The 24,178-nt window shown below is 40.6% G+C and overlaps 2 protein-coding genes across 4 annotated transcripts in view; both read left to right on the top strand.

Moving 5' to 3' along the window:
* Window positions 1-328: 328 nt before the first annotated feature.
* skor1a (SKI family transcriptional corepressor 1a) lies at window positions 329-10,487 on the top strand. 3 transcript variants are annotated; one of them, XR_004338865.1, is made up of 8 exons: window positions 329-611; window positions 1,554-3,300; window positions 3,740-3,824; window positions 3,921-3,992; window positions 4,139-4,201; window positions 4,938-5,028; window positions 5,130-5,204; window positions 9,403-9,417. XR_004338865.1 is itself a non-coding variant. In XM_032559712.1 (8 exons), exons 2-8 carry the CDS (start codon window positions 1,564-1,566, stop codon window positions 9,498-9,500), a joined length of 2,205 nt encoding a protein of 734 aa, XP_032415603.1. In that variant the 5' UTR covers window positions 330-611; window positions 1,554-1,563; the 3' UTR covers window positions 9,501-10,487. The 3 variants fall into 3 exon arrangements, 2 of the variants coding, with proteins under 2 accessions (XP_032415603.1, XP_032415604.1); XM_032559712.1 differs by having other exon boundaries at window positions 330-611; window positions 4,938-5,012; window positions 9,403-10,487; XM_032559713.1 differs by having other exon boundaries at window positions 330-611; window positions 4,938-5,012; window positions 9,406-10,487.
* Window positions 10,488-18,681: 8,194 nt separating this feature from the next.
* LOC116718425 (E3 SUMO-protein ligase PIAS1-like) overlaps window positions 18,682-24,178 on the top strand; it is a 67,106-nt gene continuing 61,609 nt past the window's right edge. Inside the window, exon 1 of the mRNA XM_032560330.1 lies at window positions 18,682-18,769. Coding sequence (XP_032416221.1) covers window positions 18,746-18,769 — 24 coding nt within the window. The 5' untranslated portion in view covers window positions 18,682-18,745. The remainder of the gene's footprint in view (window positions 18,770-24,178) is intronic.

Below are 24,178 nucleotides of genomic sequence, written 5' to 3' on the forward strand. Positions count from 1 at the left end.
TGTTGCCCACTTGACTGCATCTCCGTAAATGCTGTACATTTCTGATCAATTGTCTTCTAATTCGCTTTTGTTATTCGACTCGAACTAGCAGGAATTAACGATAATCTCGAGGCCAAATTTCTCCCAATATGGGGTCAGCGGGGGCTTAATTGGGAATCGTCTCTCTATCGTCTTTGCGAGTCAAAAATTGTGAATTATCCAAAGTGTTGTGCAGCTCGGCGTGTGTTTATGTGTGCGTCAGAGGAGGGGAGGCAGAGAGGGAGAGCTATTACACATCAGCATGACAGCAGGGAGAGGAGGAAGAGGAGAGAGGAGGAGGAGAGAGGAGGAGGAGAGAGGTGCCATGTGCTTCCTGTCTACACGCCATTCACCTCCCTGAGCTCCAACAGGATGGAGGTCCTGTGCGCCGCCGCCGCTGCTGCTTCTTCTCGCATGTCGGCCAACTGATATAAAGTTCACACTCTGCGGTGTTTTGTCCTCTTGTTTTTAATCGTCGTTTCTGTCCGGACACATTAATCCTGAAATTTCATCTCCTTGTCATTTTTAGTTTTATTGTTTTATTTCCCCCCCCCACTCTGATCATCGCTGGAGTGTCTTTTCGGGAGAGAAAGGTACGTCGGCTTATTTATTTATTTATTTATTTATTTAAATTAACTAAAAAAATATATCAATGTCTACATGCGTCTTTGCTGCTATCTCAAGCACGAATCGAGTTTGGAGCATGCGTGCATCTTTGATTCTGAAAACTGTTACTCAGCCATTAAACTTTAATGAAAAACCTGCATGCCAGATCTCCGCGGCCTACATTACGCAGTCAGTAGGCGCAGGTGAACGTGAGAGAGGCCCGCTCCAACCTAATTCCCGGCCACTGTCTGAGGCTAATCTGCACTGAAGCTTTAATTATATATAGGGCTGGTCTTTTATTAACAATGCGGGGACGCACGCTTGGATCCGTGTAATTACCAGAAAAGCAGCTTACAGTTGCTCTTTTCCTCTCCGCTAAGCGCATTGGCGCAGCTCAGGCTGCATTCTCCTTCTGTCCTTTTCCGTGTGTAAGGATCTTATGTGACTCTTAAGTAGCTGCTCCGTAAGTGCTGAGCCGATTTGAAGATAAGGGGAGCAAGAGAGGTCCTCCTTCCACGCAGGAGGTCACCCAAAAAAAAAAAAAAAAAGAAAAAGAAATCCGGTAGAGAAGGCCGGACGCGCAGAAGGGCTCAGATTGATTTCACTTTTGCAGTTATAAAATTTTTCAGAAACTATTATTATTATTATTATTATTATTATTGTTATTTATTATTATTTTTTTATAATGATAAATATTTCGTATTAATGGGATTATTAGTGTTTTTATTTGCATATTGATTACTTATTTAGATTTAAATTAGCACAAAAAAATAGTTATGATTAAATAGTTGACATAATTACATTTAATGCTTTATATATATATATATATATATATATATATATATATATATATATATATATACCTATAAAAAAAATGGTTGTACACACCACCCTAAGCTAAATTTCAGCACTTTGTGTTTGACCGTCAGGCTTCCAGGGATGGAGTCGATGCCCGGACATCTTGGAGACGCGGGACGAGACGCCAGCTCCTCCCCGAGTTTGAAGCAGGACGCTCAGAGCTTTTCCGGCCCAAACTCCCTCAAACCGAACCAAGTGAGTGAAACCTCCCTGTACGGGGTGCCCATCGTGTGTCTAGTCATAGATGGGAAAGAGAGACTCTGCCTGGCACAGATTTCCAACACCCTGCTGAAGAACTACAGCTACAACGAGATCCACAACCGCCGCGTGGCTCTGGGCATCACCTGCGTGCAGTGCACGCCCGTCCAGCTGGAGCTCCTGCGGCGCGCCGGGGCTATGCCCATCTCGTCCAGGCGCTGCGGCATGATCACCAAACGGGAGGCCGAGCGGCTCTGCAAGTCGTTCCTGGGGGCGCACAGCCCCCCGAAGCTGCCGGAGAATTTCGCCTTTGACGTGTCGCACGAGTGCGCGTGGGGCTGCAGAGGCAGCTTCATCCCCGCCAGATACAACAGCTCCAGGGCGAAGTGCATCAAATGCAGCTTTTGCAACATGTATTTCTCCCCGAATAAGTTTATCTTTCACTCCCACCGCACCCCGGAGTCTAAGTACCTGCAGCCGGACGCGGCCAACTTCAATTCGTGGAGACGGCACCTGAAATTGACGGAAAAGAAGCCGTCTGAGGATATAAACCACGCGTGGGAGGACGTTAAGGCCATGTTCAACGGGGGGAGCAGGAAAAGGACTCTGCCCATGAGCGGGTCGGGGATGTCCTCGTCGCTGAAATCGCAGGCCTCGTCCAGCTTGGCTCCAACTAGCTCCCCTGAGATCCCTCACAAAACTTTACGGTGCGACGAGGAGCAGGGAAGCAATAACTTGAGCTTGGCTGGCGGCGCGCGGAGCTACCCCGTCATCCCGGTGCCCAGCAAGAGCTTCGGTATGCTCCAGAAGATCCCCACACCCCTGTTCCCTCCCCACCCGTATGGCTTCCCCAGCTACGGGCTGTGTCAGAAAAAGAGCGACGGGGTGACTGACGGCAGCAAGCCCAGTGTTCCCGGGGTGTTTTGGCCCGGCGCAAAGGACTCCCTCTACCCAGCTTTCCCCATGTTCTGGCCCGCAGCCGGTGGGCTGCCCATGCCGCCCTATCCGGGCTCCCCGCCCAAGCCTCCGGCAGAGCGGCCGGGCGTCCGGCAAGCTGAGTTGGACCTATCTGACCAAAACGACCGGGGCGCAAACACACCCAAAGACACAAACCCGCACCCCCACCACGAGCGCAGTCCCAGCTCCCAGTCCTCCTCCACCAGGAACGACGAGGACAAGTCCGGGGACGAGGCCTCCCAGAGGAAGATCAGCTACATCTCGGCCTTCAGGCCCGTGGTGAAAGACGCGGAGACCATCGCCAAACTCTACGGCAACCGGGACGGGTTCGGCGCGCGCCCGGGCTACCTGTCCCCTGATTTCATCAGCGAGAGCTCCAGCTACAGGTCGGCTTCTCCGGATAGGGACAGCGTGGTGGACGACGAAGACGACGACCCGGACGTGGACGTAGAGTCCAACCGGGGTCCGGAGGAAGAGGAGTCGGTCCTGATCTCCCCCGGTAGGGACTTGCAAGGGTCCGTCGCGCTCGAACGGGTCTGTTCTGTTCCTGAGGAGGGCCAGGAGCGGCCCGACGGCTCCTCCAGCCCCGGGGCAGCTGGGGCATCACCGCAGGGCTCGTCGGATGAGGACCGACAGATGCGCAACGGCTCCCCTCTCCATGAGGTGAGATTAGATGAAATGAAGCTTTAATGATCCCCGGAGGGAAAGTTGGACTGAAGCAGCAGGGGTAAATATGACGGAAATGGTGACCAGCACAGACTTAATCAAAGGCAATTGGCCTTTGTACTTTATAAAACAGAGTTAAAATGACTTGCTCTTGAGCAAGGCAGCAGGACTGTTATTATTATTATTTAAATATATTTAAATATAAAAAAAACTACAAAAATTTTCTTTATTATTTCAACGAACCTGGTCAATTATAGATCACAGGTTAAAAAATAGGCCAACACTTAATAGTCATCATTTTAAATAAAAGGCTTTAATTATAAATTTATTTTTAAAACAGAGCTTCAATTTTTTTCTTTTCTTTTTTTTTTTTTGAATGGCTGCAATTATGTGAAGAACCGCCGCAAATAGCGTGTAATTGCTCTCTGTTTTGCAGGTGTACCCACATGAAAAGGACGGCCCGGTGCTCCTCCTGAACGAACCTCCTTCCTACGGCTCCAAGCAGTCCAGCAGAGCCAGCGGTACAATTATTGATCCAATTCATTACCGGCTGTTTATTCGACCACATTTTGAGCAGCCTTTTAAGCCAAGACGATTGTCCCCCTGTTTATGTCCAGGCGTCCATCACATGACCGAGACACAAACGCAGCGCGGTTCAGCGTCCTATCCAGAGCAGAAGGACAGACAAGGTTTTTAAAGCATCCTCTTGTGTATTTCCCGATAAAATACGATTCATTGCTTAAAACTAAAAGCTTGAAATCATGAGATGCATTTTAAAAAAAATAAAGACATCGTTTTAAATTTATGTGATTTATTTTTAATGATTTATTTGCAGGTGATGGAGCTTTACGCATCGACATCAGCGTCCATGAGAGAGATCTGGAGAACATGGCCAAAGGTAGGAAGCGCTTTAAGCCTCAAACTCTGAAAGTTTAACACATTATCCGCAATAATTCACAATGTAGCAACAATTTGATCGGGGGGAAGGGGGCGATCTTATTTCCTTGTTTTTATTTTTGATCGTTTACATTTACGAAGCGAAACTGGGGGCCCTTGGCGATTTAAACAAATCCAAGGCGCGTGTGAATAAAATTAACACACAGATTTCCTCTTGATTTGAAACGAAGCCGCTAAAGACGCACGCGCCCGAGTCTCCCGAACGCGAATTTGCATTTTATGGGCCTACAGTGTTTCCATAGTTGTTAACCACTTAATCACGAGATGTAGGAGTTTTGACTTATTATTGTAAGGGGAAATCGTTTAGAGGCTATTAATATTTTAACGAACAGAGCCATAACCCCGAGGCGCGGCAGCTAATTATTTTACAACGCTTGGAAAAACCCTGGGACTCCGTTATTATCGTCTCCACCTCCAGGCAACGCATGGCAATTACTGCGGCAGCCTGCGAGAGAGAGAGGGAGAGAGAGAGAGAGGGGTGGGGGGGCAATGGTTGTTATCAAGGATAGAGACACACCTGAAGTCGCTTTACTGCAGGGGCTGCAACAGATCCTTATGAGTAGAAAAAAATATAGGATGTGAATTTGATCAGGCGTGTGTGTGTGTGTGTGTGTTTTTAACTGTATTAGTGGAGATGCGATGGGATCATCCGTCTTGATGCTAATGTCTCTTTCCAGAGGAGCTGCAGAAGCAGCTGGTGGAGCAAGTGGAGCTGAGGAAGAAGCTGGAGAGAGAATTTCAGCATCTGAAAGGTATGAGAGGCAAAAAGTGAGTGTATTCAGCGAGCTAAGAGTCGTTAGAAAAAAAACAAAATAAAACAAGACGCAGAACAAGTCTATCCATACGATGAGGTTCCTTGTTCTCCTCAGATAATTTCCAGGACCAAATGAAGCGTGAGCTGTCCTACAGAGAGGAAATGGTCCAGCAGCTGCAGATTGTTCGAGGTGGGTCTCTTTCTGCTGCTCTGGCAAGCAGACTCAGATCGGTCCTCCTTTCAGTTAAAGCAACATAACTCCTGTTTGTTAATCCAGCTGGCTTCTCATGCTCATAAAAGGAAAAAAGTGACACTTGCATATTTGAAATATCAACACATGAAGTTGAGTTGTTTAGTTTTTTTTCCTGTAAAGCTCCACGTTTATTTAATATTTCGTCCCATGGTTGAGGGGATTAACGGACATCCAGAGGTGAAAACTGAAACCACATTGTTTTGCTTGCAAATGTTATTTTCTCCTAAATCATGCTCTGGAAAATTGAATAGACATACCATTATGTAGCTCTGTATCGGTTACATGCAGTAGACATCAACTAATGCCACCCGTTAAAGGATTGGTTTAACGTTACAGTCGTTTAAATACAGGGTTCAAGTACACAGAGGGGTCACTCTAAATACCACGGGGCAAACGGCACACATTACTACTCCTCCACATAATGCTCACGATTTTATTTCATTTTTATTTTTTTACTTTCCTCAGTAATCCTTATTTTATTTATTTATTTATTTATTTTAATAGACACTTTGTGCAGCGAGTTGGACCAAGAGAGAAAGGCACGTTATGCAATACAGCAGAAGCTAAAAGGTACATTTGATCTGGCCCACAGGGAGAAAACAATATTCACATTTTACCCACAAACTCAAAAAATATATGCAAGTGCTACTTTTTGTTATTATTATTATTATTTTTCAGTCAGCCTCTCCTTTCATCGGTGGTCAGTATTTACTGTAAGGAAGAGTTAGTCATTTTTCACGCCTGTCTCCAGTCGGTGCTCACAGTGGTGGAAAGCACCGTTGGCCACAATATTCCTTCCTTTGTTTTATAACGGCTGGAAAGTATTTTTACTGTGAGTGATGAGAAAAAAAAAATGACTCAAAGAAAGATAATCTGACTTAGTAAAATTAACCCATCAGTTGTTTAGAGTGATTGTTTTGTTTATTTGACAGGAAATTGTATTTCTGAGATCTGACCTGAGCTTAGCTAATCAGTTTATCATTCATTTTCCTTCAAAATGTGTTTCTGCAAGGGGAAAATATGCAAAAACAATGTGCAATTTATAAACCAAATTAAACGAAATGTGACAATTTTGTATGTAATAGTAAGTGTGGCAGCTGTCATTAAATGAACATACAAAACAATCAATTATGACAGATTTCTCCTCTTATTTCCGGTGCTTTTCTGATTCCATCACCTTATCTCTTCTTCTTCTTCTTCTTCTGCTCTGCTGTTCCGGCTCCCAGTGGAGAGTCAGCTCTACTTCCCACTGTTTCATTAGATGCATGGAAATGCTAATCAGCTCCTATTCTGTTACATCTTTGGTGACATTTGCTTCAAAGTTTGTACTACTTGGCTAAAATTTTTCCCTTTTCATTATATCAATTGTAATTTTTGTTTCTCTTTGGGTAATATATTTACTTACATGTTATTTAGTTATAATTATATTTAAAGAAAAGAAGTGCCGTTTCTCCACCAAAAGCTAATAAGCAGCAAATGTTTCATGAAATCCAGCCAACTAAAACACTGCTGTGTGTGATGGTGGTGATGCTGAATGATGAAACTGGATGGAGTAAAATGATATTTTTTTGTGAAATCACAATCATCTCATAATAGGGGAAAAACAAACCCTGTTTTCTCTCAATAACAACTGCTCAGCTGGAAAGATGAACTTTATGACGGGTTTGGTAGATGGTTCAGGCAACAGCAGAGCTTCAGGATCTTTGTTGAGACTCATGCTGACAAGAGGAACAAACTTTTCTATTTTTAAAAAAATATAATTTCTAATTTTCCTTAATAAAAAAATCTAAAATTTTATCAGATTTTCACACAAGTCCAAGACACTCACAACTAGTTAGATAAAATCGACCCAATTTTTCTTTTCAATCAGAAAAATATTGAGCCCTAAAACTCAGAGTTGTTCTTTCTTTCTTTTTAGAAACTTTTGGAGCAGATTTCCAAAAAAATATTTTTTTGTCAAAAATGCTTCTTTTTTTTTATTTTCACCAGAGAGGCTTGTTGGTGCTCAGCAGGACAGAAAATATCTCAAACCACTTCTATTTGGACCCGCAGCTAAACTGGATAAAATAAATAAATCTGCTACTTTCCCCCAACAGTAGCTGAAACGACAAATATCTCCCTGAATGTTGATGTTCGCAGTTATGCTATCAGGAAAACCCAGTGAAAGGAGATGGGGGAAAGCCAGTTCTGCAAGAGTTGGCTTTCTTAATATCGCCTGTGACCAGAATGTTTCCAAAAACAATTCAGCTTCTTCTTAGTAGATTTTCTTTAAAATGCAAATGAGTTTTAAAATTTCTGATGACATTTCTGTGGCGGTCGAATCATGGTTTCGGGCTCAACGATCAAACTTCAAAGCTGCAGGGGGAAAAAAAAAGAAAATCCCAAAAGATTGGGAAACGATACTAAAATAAAAGAGGAAGGGGAGAAATGTCGCGTTGATCAATATCACAGCAACTATGACAACATCTACAGACTCCTGTTCATGAATTGTGAAGCTTCAGGCTATTGGATGTCCCTCCATCCCTGAGTTGTTGGTATTTAAATACAATTATAGACGCCAGGGGCCATTAGACAATCATGCATGTAGACAAATAATGGTGGCAGTAAAAGTTTGTTATTCTTTGTCTAAGAAAAAGAAGAAACTGGGCGACTAAAGAAAGAATCTGAAGGCTCAAGTTTAAAAGAATAATTGTTTAATGGTAAAAATTTCTGTGTTTGCAGGGTTCAGGTGGTTACTTTGCAAAATCGCTAAACAACATTGGTAATGAAAGAAACTAGGAGTGAAAAAGTCTGTTATAAAAACCCTAGTATGTGACAAAAACCAATGAATGACACTTGGACGTTATTTGGAGCCTGACGTTATAAGTTGCCAGGCGACGTCGTTTCTGAAAAACGGGTGGAAAAACTCTTTAAGCTGCTAAAACATTACAACTCTTATGTCCACAGACAGGAAAACCCAACAAGTCTCAATAAAATAAAATAAAAAAAAGTAATCAAGAGCAAGTTGGTTGAAAAGTGTTAATCATCGTGGATTTCATTGTGGCCATTTGCATAACTCTACTACACCTTCCTTATTTTTCCACACTGCTACCATTATTTACCCGAAAGTATGAAGCTTCATTCTTAACCAAGAGAGGCAGAACAGCCAAAGCATAAGAAAAATCCGTTTTTTTACCGATTTCTTTTATTCTCTGGAGGAAAATCGGCTAACAGCTGCAGAAGACTCCAGCAGGACACTAGAGCGCCAGTGGAACGGTTAAGATCAAAATGTATTCCTGCGTTAAGAGCGGTCCAGTTAAAGTTCAAACATAAATTAAATTGTTCCTTTTAAAATGGCAAAGTTTTCAGCTAAAGCAAGTAGCAGTATGATGCAGATGTGAGGAAACTCACCATCTTCCTGCAGTTTTCAGCTTTTCTTCTTAGCTGAGGAGCAGAACAGATGAAGGACAGTTGTTGGGGATGCTGTCATTTCACCACTCAGACATGTGATATTAAAAACAAACGTAATATTTCTGTGTAGGACAGCTTCTGTTTGTAAAGTGTTTAAGGCCAGGAGTCAAATCCAGACCCTGGTTTAGGTTTATTTGTCCTAATATATATATATCGAAAGATTAGACTTCCACTCCATACACAGATGTTTTCTAGAGGTGTTGTAACGTTTTGTCGTATGAGACGAGTTGAAAGTACTTCAATTTAAGATTTAATGAAAAAGTTAAACACAAATTTTATGTTTTATCGTTCTTTTTTTCTTTTTTACTTTTAAATGCTCAAGAGATAAACTGAACATGGTTTGCTTTAATGGAAGAAACAAAGTGGACATATTTTATTTTTTATAACTTCTGAAATTTCCCGGTCATTTGTCAACAGAAACGGGTTGTGTGTTGCTCTTTCTTCAAACGCATTTGCTGCAATTTTTCAACCTCCTGTTCTGGTCAGTCAGGTGTGCATCATTCTGCCAGCGATTCTGCCATCATTGTGGCCCTCATTATTCAGAGGGCCACAAATGGTCCCCCGGGGCCACACTTTGTACACCCCTCGTTTAAAATGTCAGAATTAAAATAGATCTGGTCACTAATCGAACTTTTGTTGTTGTTCTCGCCTTCATGTCCTCACCGATGGACTCCTTCCCCCCCAGAAGCTCACGACGCCCTTCACCATTTCTCCTGCAAGCTGCTCACTCCCCGCCAGTGCACCGGAGCCTGCACCTTCAAGCCGCCCCTGCTGCCCCCTTAGTGCCACCGCACCCCAGCAGCCCGAGGAATCGCACACACACTCACACACACTCAAAGATCCGGCCTCGAGAGCCTTCATGTGTTCACCTCTCCCACCTGTAACTCCGGGACTGCTCCTCGACCTCCTCCTGCTGCTGCTGCTCTGTGGATATACCTCTGAGAGAATCCATCAAGGCTCCGGAGGAGACGGACTGGGCCGCGGCCTCTCCTCCTAAGAACCGGACTCTTGTGTTAAAGAGGAAACGTGAACTTCACGCTGCGAACCGGAGGACTGCTGATCCGAAGCTGCAGAGCTCAAACCAAGGAACGAATGGAAACTGTCTGCTCTTTCACTACTCTGAAGAGAAAAATACATTATATACATACAAATATATATATATATATATATATATATACACGTCATGTGACAATGTGCAATGCTTGTATTTATTATGACATTAAGTTAAAAGCTCATTTGTTAGATTTTGTTGCATCTTTGAATATGTTTTTACATGTATTTGTAATTTATCTTGGGTTTGTACACTGTGTTTGTCATGAAGCACTTTAAACGGACGACATTTCCAAACACCAAGACTCCCTCCTCCAATTCGTCGTTGCGTGTCACAAACGCAGCACGTAGTAACGAGCACTTACCGCAGCGACCCCTTCAGGTTTTCACTTCAGACTGTAAAGAAATGTTCTGCAACAAGCTAAAAGGACGAAGACGCAGCAAAACAATGATGCATCTGTTTAAGAATGTTTCTCATTCTTGCTTTCTGTTGAATTTGTCTGTCTCAGCAAACTGAACCAAAACCTTTTTTGTTTTCACCTGAAGCGCTTTTTATACGAACACTGTTCCAAGTATGTAAACTACAAACTCCTCCTTTTTTTTTTTTCTTGTTTCTGAACTCGTTCAAAAGAAGAATCGACTCTTGCTTTCTGACACAAACACACCATTCTCCTGTTTATCTCTGTACAAATTCAAATAAAACCTGAAAAGCAAAAGCTCTCTGGGCTTCATATCCCTGACTTTTACAGTTTTTATTTGGTTTTTGTTTGTTTCATTTTGTGTTTTTTTTTTCTTTTTGGTTGTTTCTTTTCCTGGCTCCCCTGGTGCGACCCTGACACCTGCTGGCCTCTTTCCAGAACAGCTCCCCTCTGCCCCGGGGGGGGGGGGGATCGGGTTGCCTCCCATAGTTGTTTGAGCTGAACATGATCTCTTTCATTAGGCGGCCGACATCAGCGCATGACATGTCCAGTCATCTTCCAATGTTTGACGTGGAGTCGGGGAGGCGAGGTGGAGGGGAGGGGGTGATGGAGGCAGGTTGATCCACTGGTGAAATCTAATTCTTCAGATGGGACGACTAATAGATATTGATTACCCTGCGTGCCTCACGCTGAGACAGATACTCGCATAATGTCACTGGTGCAGGTTGAATGCTAATTTTCAGTGAACATAATTGCCCCCTGTGGCAGAGCTTGTTCCCTCTGAATGCTGACAAGGTCCAAGAGATGAACGGCATCATAACACGGTGGGGATGACTGGGACTGATATGTGGACACAAACACTGATGGATTACTTGTCTTGACTGTCTGGGATTATTTGGAGGATTTACGTTTCTCTTTGTGCTTGTTTTGTGTGTTGTGAGTTTTTTTTTTTTTGGCACGTGTCACTCGCCTGTGATTGTTTCCAGAATGTCTTTCTTCCTGTTTGCTGTTATTTTTGTTAATATTTGCAGGTTGATTAGTACTTATTGTACTTTTGGGGTATTTTTAAGTTTTATTTTTATTTATTTCTCTTTTAGATATCGTCTCTCCCTGTTCTTGATTTGTGTCATGCAGTTTGTGTCTTTTTTGTGAATATTTTCAGCAACTTTTTAAAATTATTATTTTTTTGCTTGGTTATTTTGTAACCTTTATATAACCAGTCAGCAATGTCTGGGCGGCGAACAGCAGGGCAGGGATAAGGTGATATCCAAGCAGACAAAATATGGTAGTCATTTTAATGTTATTGTTTTGTGCTTTTCTGGGTTGTTGTTGTTTTTTTCATTTGTGTCATTATGGTTTTTCGAGAATAGTTTTGTGTATGTTTTTGTGTTGTTGTTAATGTTTATTCATTTATTTTCTATGCTTGGGTTTTCCAGACTCTAATTTCAGTTGTAAAAAAAAATCTGACAGTCTTAAAATCGATTTCATTTTTGCATTTTTATAGCCTTCTTGCATTATTTTACAGTTTCCTTATGTTGATATTGTTGACGTACCCATTGTGGATTTGAAACAGAGCCAGGACAAGGCATCTTGCAAGCTAAGCTGCTTCAGATAAAGGGCCATTTCACATAAATTATTGACGAAACCTCAAATATATTAAAAACAAAACCTGAGAAAATTTTCTTTTAATTTACAAAATTGCAGCTTTTTATTTGCTTGAGGTTCAAGTAATATACTGAGGAAAAATGTCATTGATATTTAAGTTAACATATGTAATTTACTCTTGCTCGATGACTCATTTCTGCTGCGTGTCTTCAAACCAATCGATAAATAAATGACAGATGGAAGCTCCTCTCTGACTGCTGAGTCTGCTGTACTCCACACACATCTGTCACACCAAACGAGTGAGTCATACTTTGTCTCCACGGTTTAATTATGCCTATTTATTTCAGAAATAATGTGCACTGGAATTTGGGTCTCACACAGCCTCAATCGGCTCTGGTTTTGGATGTCAACTTGGTGAGCAGGCTTCCCTTCTGTGTCTGCATGTTGCTTCTGGTAAAAAAAAAAAAAAAAAATACAATGTCTACGCATGCTTGTTTTTCCTTTCTGTGACAATTTCTCCTTCTTATAGGAGAAATAAGAAGTATTTCTGTTGGTTCAGATTTCTTTTGCTTTATAAGTTTCTGTTTCAGGAGGTTTGCGTTGCTGGTATCCCTGGAGTCTCTGTTTTCTGCGGTGAACAACAGGAACAAAACTCTCCTCAATAAGATGTCGTACAAAACTGTTCTCTCTCCCAAAGACAAAAAGGTAAACTGGATTATTTAAGTTTTTCAACAACTTAAAGCAGTTCTGTTAATGATCTTTCCAAATGTTTAAATTGTTAATTTTTGATTTAGGCTGTATATTATATGAATTAGAACTCATTTAAATATTAAAAAACACATTTTGGTTCGCAGTTTTGAACATCCGAACAACATACAGTACACAGCTGATGCAGTGTGACGCTAACATACGATGCAACGCTAGAGATGTTCTTTTCCAGGTGTTCGACAAACATTCGCAATCCAGTGCCACATATTAATGAATAATATTTACTGTAACTTTTAAAAAATTAACATTAAAGATCTATAAAAGGGCAAAAATAATTTTTTGGTATGAACCAATAAATAATATTTCATTGAAAAACATTTTCCCAAAATCCAGCCTTCAGTTGTAGTTCCTTTGTTCTGTGGGGAAAACAAACAAAAAAAAAGGAATATTGCAAATAAAATAATCAGCACCACAGTTCCCTTTGGCTGAAGGACTAGTAAAATGTCCTGTCATTTTAAAGAGTCCACTGCATGGACCCAAAGCATCACACATCCTCCACCATATTTTGAGGTTGTCCAGCTAAAGTCCAAATGCAGTTTGGGAAACTCCACAACTTTTGTCCTGATATCACTCCCAAACAGCTGGTGTGCATAAAAATAGCATCCAACGGTTATTTTAAAGACTTGGGAACTCTGTGAAAATCCTTTATTAACATTTTAAGCAGGAGTTTGTGGTACCGCTAACTGTGGTACCAGTAATTTAAAGGTAAAAACAAAACTTCATATGTTAATGTGGGATTTTTTTTCTGAACTGAATAAATCTTTTATTTGAGTGTTTTTTTTTTTTTTCTAAAATTTACAGTGTGAGACTTTGTTCAGCGATGCAAGATGAATACATTTTGTAGGTTTCTGCAAATATTTACCAGCACTACCAATAAATATGGATGGCATCATACAAACTATGCCATGAACAATTTTGTTATCTTCTACTTTATTGCTGTATAATTTAATCAGAAGGATTGATTCAAAGTTGACTGCATTGCACTGCACTGTTTGCTGCATCGGCAAGCTTTGAGGTTTTAATACCCGAGTTCTGCTTGTCTCTTTGTGGCTGCAAGATAAACTAGGTTTCTCTCCCAACAGCTCCAGCTGTGATGGTTTATTTGTTATGTTTTATTCTGTTCAAGCAGCTATGCTTATTTGAGTCATTTTCTAAATATTAACACAAATCCATCTTAAGGTCTCGCTGTGTCCGTGTGTGGGTGTGTGTCTGCTTGGACCTTGTGCAAAAGCAAATGCTTTTATTGGTACGATATTCAGCCGATCAACCATGTTCCACTCAGAGATGTACAGTTAACACTTTGGCTCCTTATGGGGTGACAATGTGATGGTTTCTACATTGTGAAAGACAGAAAAGAAAATCACAAAAACAAATAAATGATCCACTTTGGGGAAAGAAGCACATCTCCCCTTTGCTGTGTCTTTTTCCTTTTTGACTTCTTCTTCTCATATTTCCTTTACCAGGCTCTTGTAAGCCATCGTTTTCTTAATATAGTGTGTGTTTGGTGCCACCCTCTGGCTGGAGACAAAACGACCAATTCAGCACAGCCACAAAAAAGCTGAACTGCACCTGAATCTCCACAGTGACCCTGGTGAGCCGTACATGGCACTGTCTTTACAGTCAAACAAAGAGTACAGTGGACTGCAAGGAATAAATCAGCTCTTATAGGGCTATAGACTGGCATGTTCTCCAGTCTTACCTGGAGAACATGTAAGACTGGAGAAGTGGACTCTGACATATTGAGGAGCAATTCGGATTATTTGAATCAGGTGTGTCGCATGTAAACCTGGCTGAGGTTTACATGTGACAGGTTGTAACCTGTAACATGTTGTACAGGTTAGCGGTGGACAGCCATGTCCTAGAAAAACAGGAAATTGTGGATTACTGATAAAAAGCCGTAGGAGACACAGATCAACCTGATGTGACGCACAATTGTGAAAATCCTTTATTAACATTTTAAGCAGGAGTTTGTGGTACCGCTAACTGTGGTACCAGTAATTGAAAGATGAAAACAAAACTTTATATGTTAATGTGGGATTTTTTTCTGAACAGAATAAACCTTTTATTTGAGTTTTTCTTTTTTTCTAAAATTTACAGTGTGAGATTTTGTTCAGCGATGCAAGATGAATACATTTTGTAGGTTTTTGCAAATATTTACCAGCACTACCAATAAATATGAATGGCATCATACAAACTATGCCATGAACAATTTTGTTATCTTCCACTTCATTGCTGTATAATTTAATCAGAAGGATTGATTCAAAGTTGACTGCATTGCATTTAATGTCTTGATTACACGATGACATAGACTTTTTTGTCACGTATCTGTGCACTGATAAAAATTATTCTTTTTTTTTTTCTTTTTTTTTCTCCGAAGAGTTTTTGCGGCGCTTGTGTATTTTTTGCGACAGTGGGACGACAGGAAAAAGGGCGAGGAGATGGGGGAAGACATGGGGCAAAGGACCGGGAGTCGAACTCGCAACGAGGACCAAGGCCTCCAAACGTGTGGCGTGCTAACCCCCTACGCCACCACAGCACACCCCAAAGTTTATTTGTTTGACGTCAGGCCTACGTGTTTAACTTTAAGTGCATCAATGGATCCCATTCACAGTCATATCAAGCATTTTTATAAGAAGAATAACTCTTTATTTTTGCTTCTGGATCACGGTCTCACAGTATTTGCTCCCTGGGATGTGGATTGATTATTTGCTCTGTAATCATTTGTGGTCAGTGGACACCTGTCCCCTCACTGGGCATCAACAATGCAACAGATGGCAGCGATACATGGTGACATAATGAGGCTTCTTCTCTCTGAACCAAGCAACAGAACTGGTTTGTCAATAAGTCTTTGTGCATTTTTTTTTTTTTCATAATGGATTTGTGCTCAAAGCCAAAATGTGTTTAGTGTTATAAAGTTCGGTGCAGCGTGGTAGAACAATCCTATTACAGTAAGCAGGGATGTGAATGTTTGGGAAGTGTGCAGGATTAGAGGATTCACTTCATGCTGGATTTGTTCTCTTTTGAAATCACTTGGCGCCCCCTACTGGCCCCCAAAACCAAAGCAAGGAATAGTTTGTTTTTTTGTTTTTTTTTTCTCCATAAATATCTGGTTGGCCACATCAGAAAGTGTACTGAAATGTAGAGGTACCATAACAGGAAGATTCCTAGTTTGAGTTTGAGCCAAATTGAAAAATTGTGAATAAAACAAATGAAGGCTTAAAATATTTAAAATACTTTAAATATTCATGCTTACCAAAGACCTTCTTTGTAGTTGTGTTTATATATATATAAAAAAACGGAAAACATTACAATGACAACATTTTTTTTTTAAATCTAATTGGAAAATCATCAAAAAGACCCAAAATATTTCTCAGCTCTGATCTGCAAAGAATTGAACTGTTCCACTATTTACAGAGGCAGAGAAAACGCCATGCAACGGCCAAGGTCTGAAGCAGCATGTAAACATGTGTGGCCTTCGGCTTGTTGAGCCACAGCATGAAGGATAGTCAGAAACTGGCTGTCAAAGAGCAAAATGTGCTGAAGGTCGTTTGATAGAGGCTGTCGTTTGAAATTGAACAGAAAGTCCAAGGTTGTCCCCCAAATTTTGCATTTAAGTTTTGGTTGTAAGGTAAGAAAAATGACAGCTCAAGGGCGTGACTAGTTTTGCAATTTGAACTTTCAGGAGAAACTTTCCGGCGCTCTCAGGAAGTTTCTGAAAAGAGCCAAATCCTTTCAACATGTTGGTATCAGTGTAAAGTTTGACGGGCCATTTTAATGTTTCTTTTAGTCAAAGACTTTTGACTAGGATGCAATTTCATTTGTTTTGCATTTTAGTGAGTCAGCTAAGTTTACTTAAATAATTAGAAACAAAAGATCATTGAAAAGTGAATGTTTATGACCCCGTACAATGTGACACCATAACACCTAGAGGAAATGTTTAGTTATTACAAGCAACTAGTCCCATCTTTTCAGACAACTGAAATTCATCTCCATACAATATTGTGGTCTTGTTTTTTATTTGTTGACAAAAACCTTAACATTTCATTATAGTTGTTCTCATTCTACTTGGCTTTTTAGCTAGTTTCAGTTTAGTTTGTGAAAGCAATAAAAGATTGTTGACGAAATATTTTCATTGTAGTTTCAGTCGATTGAATCCGGTTGGATTAGTTTTTTGGACGTTATTTCTGCCTTCAATGGTTCAAGCAACTCAGTACGTAATTTATATTTGCGCGTTGTCGCCATTATATCTCAACACCTTTCTAGTGAAAGAAAGATAAATCGCTTTTCAGATGTCATGACCAAAAATCTAGATAATAGGACCAATGTTGGGTCCTGTGCCTTTTAAATGTTTTACTTTCTACAGGGAAAACAAAACAATTGAAAACAGTTCAGAAGGTTTAATTTTTGTCATGTCAAAACTTTTACAAGTTGACAAGTTGAAAAAACTATGAACTGCAAAGCCTAGCTGATAACTTGCAAAATGCTCAAAGTGGATTCTTCATTCATCAAAAGCGAGAATCATGTCATCAGAATGAAAAGTTCTTACATGTTTATGAACAATATATTCAAATAGCTTTGCTATGATTTCATTGCAACTGTTTGCCCTGTTTTTTTAGTTGCAAAAAGTCTCCTCTTGGTGACACTGACTAAACATACTCTAGACAGCATTTTGCATTATTTGTACAGCCATTTGAAAACTAATAGATACAGCAAGTTACAGATAGCTGCATTTTGTGAGTTAAATGAGTACCAGACACTGAATAAGCATGCTTTACATTTTTACTGCTCGTTGCTGTTCCTCTTTGTTCACAACATTAGGCAGAAGAAAGCACAAATTTATTTCCAACGAACGTTAGAAGCAGCCTGTGGGTAAAGCTGTGCACAACTGTAGACATGATCAGTAAAAGCTGATGTTCACGTGAGAGAAACTGTTCAGTTTGGGAGACATTTTTGTGACACAGGTGCACAGAACATTACGAAACAACAGAGTGTTGTATAGAAGCAATCGATGTATGGACAAAATAATTGGCAATTTTCTGGAAGAAACGACAAAAGGCATCTATGATACGCAAAGGTCTAGAATCTAGATGTTGTGGACGTTGAAGCAAAAGTTAGGAGAAGTGTTGTTTCTTGGAGTTGTTAAGCTCTGCTTATGTGTTGAGCGAACTGACCGCAGGAAATAAAAAAAGATGTGTTGTTAAAAAGGGGTCAAAGTGCAGAGAGTAGAGAGAGAGAGGATGCACAATTCCAAGGTTCTGCTCTTTGATTCACTTTGTTATTCTTGGTTCAGTGCATGGTGCTCCATCATGCTAGCAGATTGCACAGTTCATCACGAGTTGCTCTCAGAGGATTTTTGATCACATTTTTATTTTTTTTTTTCTTGGCAGTGATCTTGTGAAGCGCTGGGACCAATTCCATGAGATGAGAAGCAGCTCAACACAGAGATTGTATCAGAATGCTTAATGGTGTTGTGAGCGCCACACCAGCCACATATCAAATCTCACTTTTTTTTTTTCTTCTCAGGACAAATTATCTCCCACACGACCCTGAAAATCCAAAGCCGTTTCCTGCTGTGCATCTTTGTGCTTTCTGCAGTATTTCACTCCATCATTGTTGTTCCTCTTGGACAAAGGTGGTAGAGCTAGCTGGATGCAAAGCGATGAAAGCTGGACGCAAACCAAAAAGCTACAGGAAGACAATGATTTATACACATTTTTCAAACAAGCCTATTACATTGATAGATTGGTTTACAACTTGCATTTATTGGACCATATAACATTGCGGTTTTATTAGCTTATAAATAATTATTTTGTTGCTCTTAGTCGTAATCGTTGCTGTCCTCTGTCATTATGGTGAAGCTCCTGTTTAAGTAACTTACATAACTAAAGGTGACACAGACATAACAATTTCACTCTCACCTCACAGGTTTACCAATAAAACGACTGTACTGAAACTAAACAAGCCAGTAACTTTGCATAGGTAAAATATATATTAATATAAAATAATAATGTATTTTTTGTTGCAGTTGTTAAAAAGTAGACAAGACAGACCGATAGATTTTTGTTTTTCCCATGTTCAGGTGTGCTCTTGAACCCACCACTATCGCTCTGTGCGCGTTCACGAATCCCCTCTGCGCGTCCCAGTCATGTGACAACACCTCAGCACGCCTGCGCACAGAAATAGAAGATGGCGGAGAGTGCGGACCTGAAGGTAAGGCGCAGCCTGAAATTATTACAAATTTAAGCCGGTCCTGCAGTATATCACTGTGGCTCCGTGCAGTTCTGGAGCGGACTGAGTGTCGGGAGGGCTGGGAGCCTGTCGGGTTGAAGGTTTCCCACCGAAACGCGGCAGAAACTTTTTTTTTTCCCCCTCAATCCGCCAACAGCTCCTGCGAACATGTTTATGTTGATGTTGAGAGGCGCTGGTTTGGCTGAAACGGACGGTCTTCCTCCGCGGCACCATCTCCTTCCCGGGCGCCTGTCACTTCTCCCGGTTGCAACTCGGTGTCTAGGAGTTAAAACTGTGTTTTTTTTATACGAGTTTCTCCTGCGTGCCGGGGCGGTTTTGACGCGGCGGCAGCCTCCAGACTGCGAGGCGGGTTGAATATAACGAGAGCAGCTTCCTCACACCTGTGAATTCTTAGTTAAAACTCGCTCATTATTATGGGCTTATCTACAACCCAGAGATTGTTATCGACACGCAGCTTCGTTTAAGAGCAGAGGCCCAGTCTGCCTGCAGGTGGATGCAGCTCACCTGGCCTGGACCAATAAGCCTGAGGTTTAGTTTACCTGTTGATGATCCAACACACCTGTGTGTGTAACGGTGCGCCGGCTGCTCGCTCCCGTTATTCCACGATCGGTCTTTGCATGAGCTCCAGGATGATTTAATTCATCGATTGTCTTATTTTAGAGCTTTTCTTACACCGGTTTCTCTATGTCAGCTCAACTGGCTTCGTGTTCTTTATTGGTTTGCACCGATTAGATTTGACCTGGCCGATATTTATATAGAGCGGGTTTGCAGCGAAGGTTGTCTTGTGCTAGTTGGGATTAAACAACAGCAACGTGTTAATTACGCACCGTTTGAATTCATCCTCAGATGGTTGAATAAAATTCACTTTGTCATCGAAAGCAGTGGCGGAAAAAAAGTTTTCCATTGAAACCCAACCGATTGCATAAGTTAGTTTAAAGGATGGAAGACTTGCATTTCTAATAAATAAATAGCAATTTGCTTATGCTGAAATGCCATGCTGTGTCTTGTTTTGTTTTTGCGTCTATGATTTCGACCCATCCGTGGGATATTGAGCTTTTACTCAATCCCAAAATACTCTGGCATATGGTTCGACTTAAGTAGGTTGTTTTCAAATCTGAAAAGAGTTATGGACAAACAAAAATGAGCATGGCAAAATGTTTCCACTTGGATTGCCTCATTTTATGATCTAAAAGATAAAATATCAGTTTTGGAGAAAACGCATGCTTCCTCACACACGCACCCACAGGTGTTTGGATTCAGTTGTTTACAGAGGCACTCTCCGTATTGGGCTGTGGTTGCCACTATACACATCATGAATTAATTAGTGCCATTTGCTTTTGATTGATAATGTTGTGCACTGTATCTTTTCTTTTTATTCGCTGTAGTTTCTCGGTTCTGTTTTTTCCCTCTTCCTGCAGGTGTAGAAGCAGACTTCTGTGGGGTCGTATTCACTTTCTGCTTTTTCCTCATCTGTTTGTATCTCCTTTCTCCTTAAACTTTTTGCCATACTTTGCTCCCTTTCTTTTTCTCTCTTCTTGCCTTTCTTTCCTGTCACCCTGTCCATTGCATTTGAAATAAACCCAATGTAATTTCTATAATCCAAGTTTATATAACGATGTCACTGACGAACTTCTTGGCACTCAGACAGCAGTTCAATTCTGAGTGCCACATCGCCGGACAGGATGTAAAAGAAAGATCAGACAAATAAAGGACTCGTTAGGCTGATATGTATTTAACATCCTTTCTTTTTTGTTTTGTCACATCAAATGTTACAATTTTGTTAAGAGTTGTGTAGGCCTGTCGCGATAAACGATAAATCGATTAATCGTACGATAAATTAAAACTATCGACTTCATTTTAATTATCGGCATTATCGTCTCTTCCGGCCTTTTTCTCTTTCTGTTAATGACACTGAATAAAAAAAGGCTCAACTCCGGTGCTCTCCACTGACCCTCCTTCCTCATTTCCTTAGTGTAAAGCCCAGCGCACACGACACGACCTTAGAGCTGTCGGCCGATTGTCGGCCCATTTTCAAAACCTGACAGACCACACATGAGCCGACAGAAATCCTAGGTATAACTGTTCGATCGGGTTCGTTCCTGCCGTGTGGTGTCCAACAATGGGCACAAAATAATGGCTACAAGTTCAGTTAACTAATTTTAAAACCAGGCATTAATCAATGCTTTACTACAATCTACATGCAATGCATGTGGCTAGTTTCAGCGTAAAGTCCTGACTGAATGAAAATCATTATAACCTATTTACGTCACGTTAACGAAGAACAGCTGAAAAGTTACCGGGTTTATCAACTGCGGTAGCAATTTCGCTCCAACTCCTCCTCTTGTCATTTCTATATTCTTTGCATGTTGAATAAACATTAATGTTGTTTCCACATATCATCTCCAATGTCCGCTGGACTTCGTGTTGCGTCGTGTCAGCTGTTTGGGATTCCCCTCCGTAATTTCCCCTCAGAAAGTGCGGAGGAGAATCCGCGCTTTCTGATTGGCTGCCTGTCACATTCAACAGGCTGCCTTAAGATCCCAGTCGGGGAAAAACCCTGATTTAGATCGGAGCAGGAACGAAGATCTACCGTAACACACCACACAATCTTAGAAAGATCAACGTTTTAAGATTGTTGTAAGGGGAAAAATAGGAGCAAAAAATCATGTAGTGTGAAATATTGCATCAGGTAGTCGATGTGCCCATCTTCTCTATTTAAATCTAATTATTACTGAAGGGCAACATAGTATACAGACTTCATAATCTGCACTCTTTTGATTGAATGCAGTATTTATTTCCACTTTTACTTTATATTGTTTAGTTTTTTTTTTCCAAGTGCGTTTTTTGTTAATGGAAACTGAGAATCCATTTTATTTTTGTTTTTGGTTGTTTTGTTTATTTTGTTTATCAGCTCCAGTGTTTAGTGTCCTTTTGAAAATAAAGTGTATCTATCTTTGGCAAGAAATCGCATGCATTATTATGTCATTTCCATTAAATCAGTGTAAAAAGGTCTTCAAACAATATTATCGTTTATCGCAATAATTTTTGAGACAATTAATCGCTCAGCAAAATTTGCTATCGTGACAGGCCTAGAGTTGTGGATCGTTGTGGGTTTTGTTTGTCCAAGAGAGAAGCATCTAACCAATTCATTCTCCGGTCTGGGTTTGAAACTGTTTTGTTTTGTATAAAAATATAAATGTTACAAAAACCCAACGGAAAATTAATGAAAATATTTGTAGTTAAAAAAAAAACAAACCCTGTTACTCAATTATTCACTCTTGCTTTCTTCCCAATTTAAACACAAAGTGTTAAATATGTCCCTAGGTGTTAGAGCCACAAAGTCCTGAACATCGATGATGCACAAGACTCTTTATCGCATAGAGATTCACAATATCTCTGACAAAGAAACACACACACTCAAACATTATATGAACAGAGAAAAATATGCAAAGGTCGGTGAGCGTTAAGCGTGGAATAGGCATTGAGTGTAACAGAAAGATGTCCAGAAAGAAACTAAACGTGATGTGCTGATGGTAACATTGTCTCTGTAAGAGAGCTGAAATTGCTCTGGCCTCCACAGACCATCATTATTTTCAGATGTGCGGTTTTAGACGCACGTATTTTTTCTAAGACTCAAAGTGTTTTCTGGCAGCCATTGACACAGTCATTGGTTCCCGTGGATTTGTCATCCTCGTTACACCAGCCATGCATTTTAAACGAACTGATTGCTTTAGGTCGGCGTTCGGTTCAAGTTTCATGCCGATACATCAAACTGGACGTTTTCATACTGGTGAAGCATTAGCACTCATAAAGTCCCGCCATGTTTACGATAACAGTGATTTATCTACTTCCTCTCTCTCACTTTGTTTGGAAATAAATAATCATACTTTTAATTCTGTTTCATACTTTATGGAGGAAAGTTGACCTTTCAAAATAAGAGAGTTTTTCTCTCCGTGTGAGCAGAACTAGCTGTGATGTTGACCACTGTAGCTGCCAAGTCTGCAAATTTACAGTTGTGACAGTGTGGAGATTTATAATGTGTGTAAACAACTGTTTGCGTTCCATCATCTGCCGTTTCAGCGAAACAGTTTTTGCCCTGATCATAACACATCCTCTTAATAAAATATATTTATTTTTTGCTGTCTGTGGAAATGAGTCGTCATAAAGTTTTACTTGCTATATAAAACATCACAAAATGATGAGAAAAAGAGCCAGCCACATATTTCAAAAGCTCAATGTAAAACTCTCAGTATTTTTTATGATGTCGGCTTTTATGGAATATGCAAAGAAAGTCGGTGAAGATGTTTCGTGAAAACCTTTTTTTTTCTCCCCTTAAGCAGATCAAATATCTTACTTGCTTTCAAGAACCATAACTAATAGGATTGATAACATCCTGGCTTATATTGTAGCAGTTTGCAGAAGCTTGAACTTATGACCTATCATGTTCATTATATCATACTTGAGTGAAATATTTTGTTTTTTTAAATTTGCATGCACCTAAGCGAGCGTTATGACTTCATATTTATTGAGCGTTGCTTTGAATCTTGTAGCCACCTGGAGTTGGGACTGTCCCAAAGGACATTGAAACAGATTTAAACACTTCCAGGGTTGTTTTATTCAGTTAAAACTCCCCTCATGCTAAATAAAATCCATCCCCAGGACATTAGAAAGAGGCGATCATGCTTTTTTCATTTATTAGGCTCCTGGTTGTATAGTTTAATACTTTACATCCTGAATCAATGCATAAAGCTGCCGTGCAGTCATCTCCGATAAAATCCTCATGAAAGCCTCTGATGTTGTTAACCCCGCCGCCCGACCGCTCGCTCTCTCCAACATGTCCTGTTGCATCGCATTTTGTTTGAGAGGAGTCTCGATCCGCCTTTAGCTCCTTTGAACTGTCTTCTTTCTTCTCCGGAGCTGCTGCAGCAGCAACCTGGCAATACAAATGACTGTCTATGTGCAGGCAGCTTATAGGTGGAGACAGTCTATTTGTAGAGCCTCTGGCTAGGTTAATCCCTAATGATACAGGCCCTCGTCTTTGCTTCCCTACATCCTTTCAACACCTGCCTATTTCTTTTATTGCCGTTGTCATTATCGCCGCACTTAATTCCCAGTTCGAGCAGAATGAGAAGTTCAGGTGGAAATGTCAGATTGTGTGATTGCTGTTCTCGTGAATGCTGCACGCAGCTTTTTAAGATGTAAAGGTTTAGATGTGAAGCGTTTTTAGCCAACCCAGAAAGAGAGGGAAATATATACATGTATATAAAAAAAAAAAAACTTGATAAATGGAGTTACGATGTGTAGCAGCGCAAAAACAGATGTGATAAACCACACAATGCCAAACCTGATGCAGATGTTGCATGTTTCTTC

Source organism: Xiphophorus hellerii, chromosome 4 (assembly GCF_003331165.1).
Source record: "Xiphophorus hellerii strain 12219 chromosome 4, Xiphophorus_hellerii-4.1, whole genome shotgun sequence".
Lineage (NCBI taxonomy): Eukaryota > Metazoa > Chordata > Actinopteri > Cyprinodontiformes > Poeciliidae > Xiphophorus > Xiphophorus hellerii.

Coding starts and splice junctions, on each gene's coding strand:
- skor1a (XM_032559712.1), top strand. CDS start 1,564: ATGGAGTCGATGCCCGGACATCTTGGAGACGCGGGACGAGACGCCAGC. Junction 4,202..4,937: donor TCTGGAGAACATGGCCAAAG/GTAGGAAGCGCT, acceptor GTCTCTTTCCAG/AGGAGCTGCAGAAGCAGCTG. Junction 5,205..9,402: donor GCAGCTGCAGATTGTTCGAG/GTGGGTCTCTTT, acceptor CTTCCCCCCCAG/AAGCTCACGACGCCCTTCAC.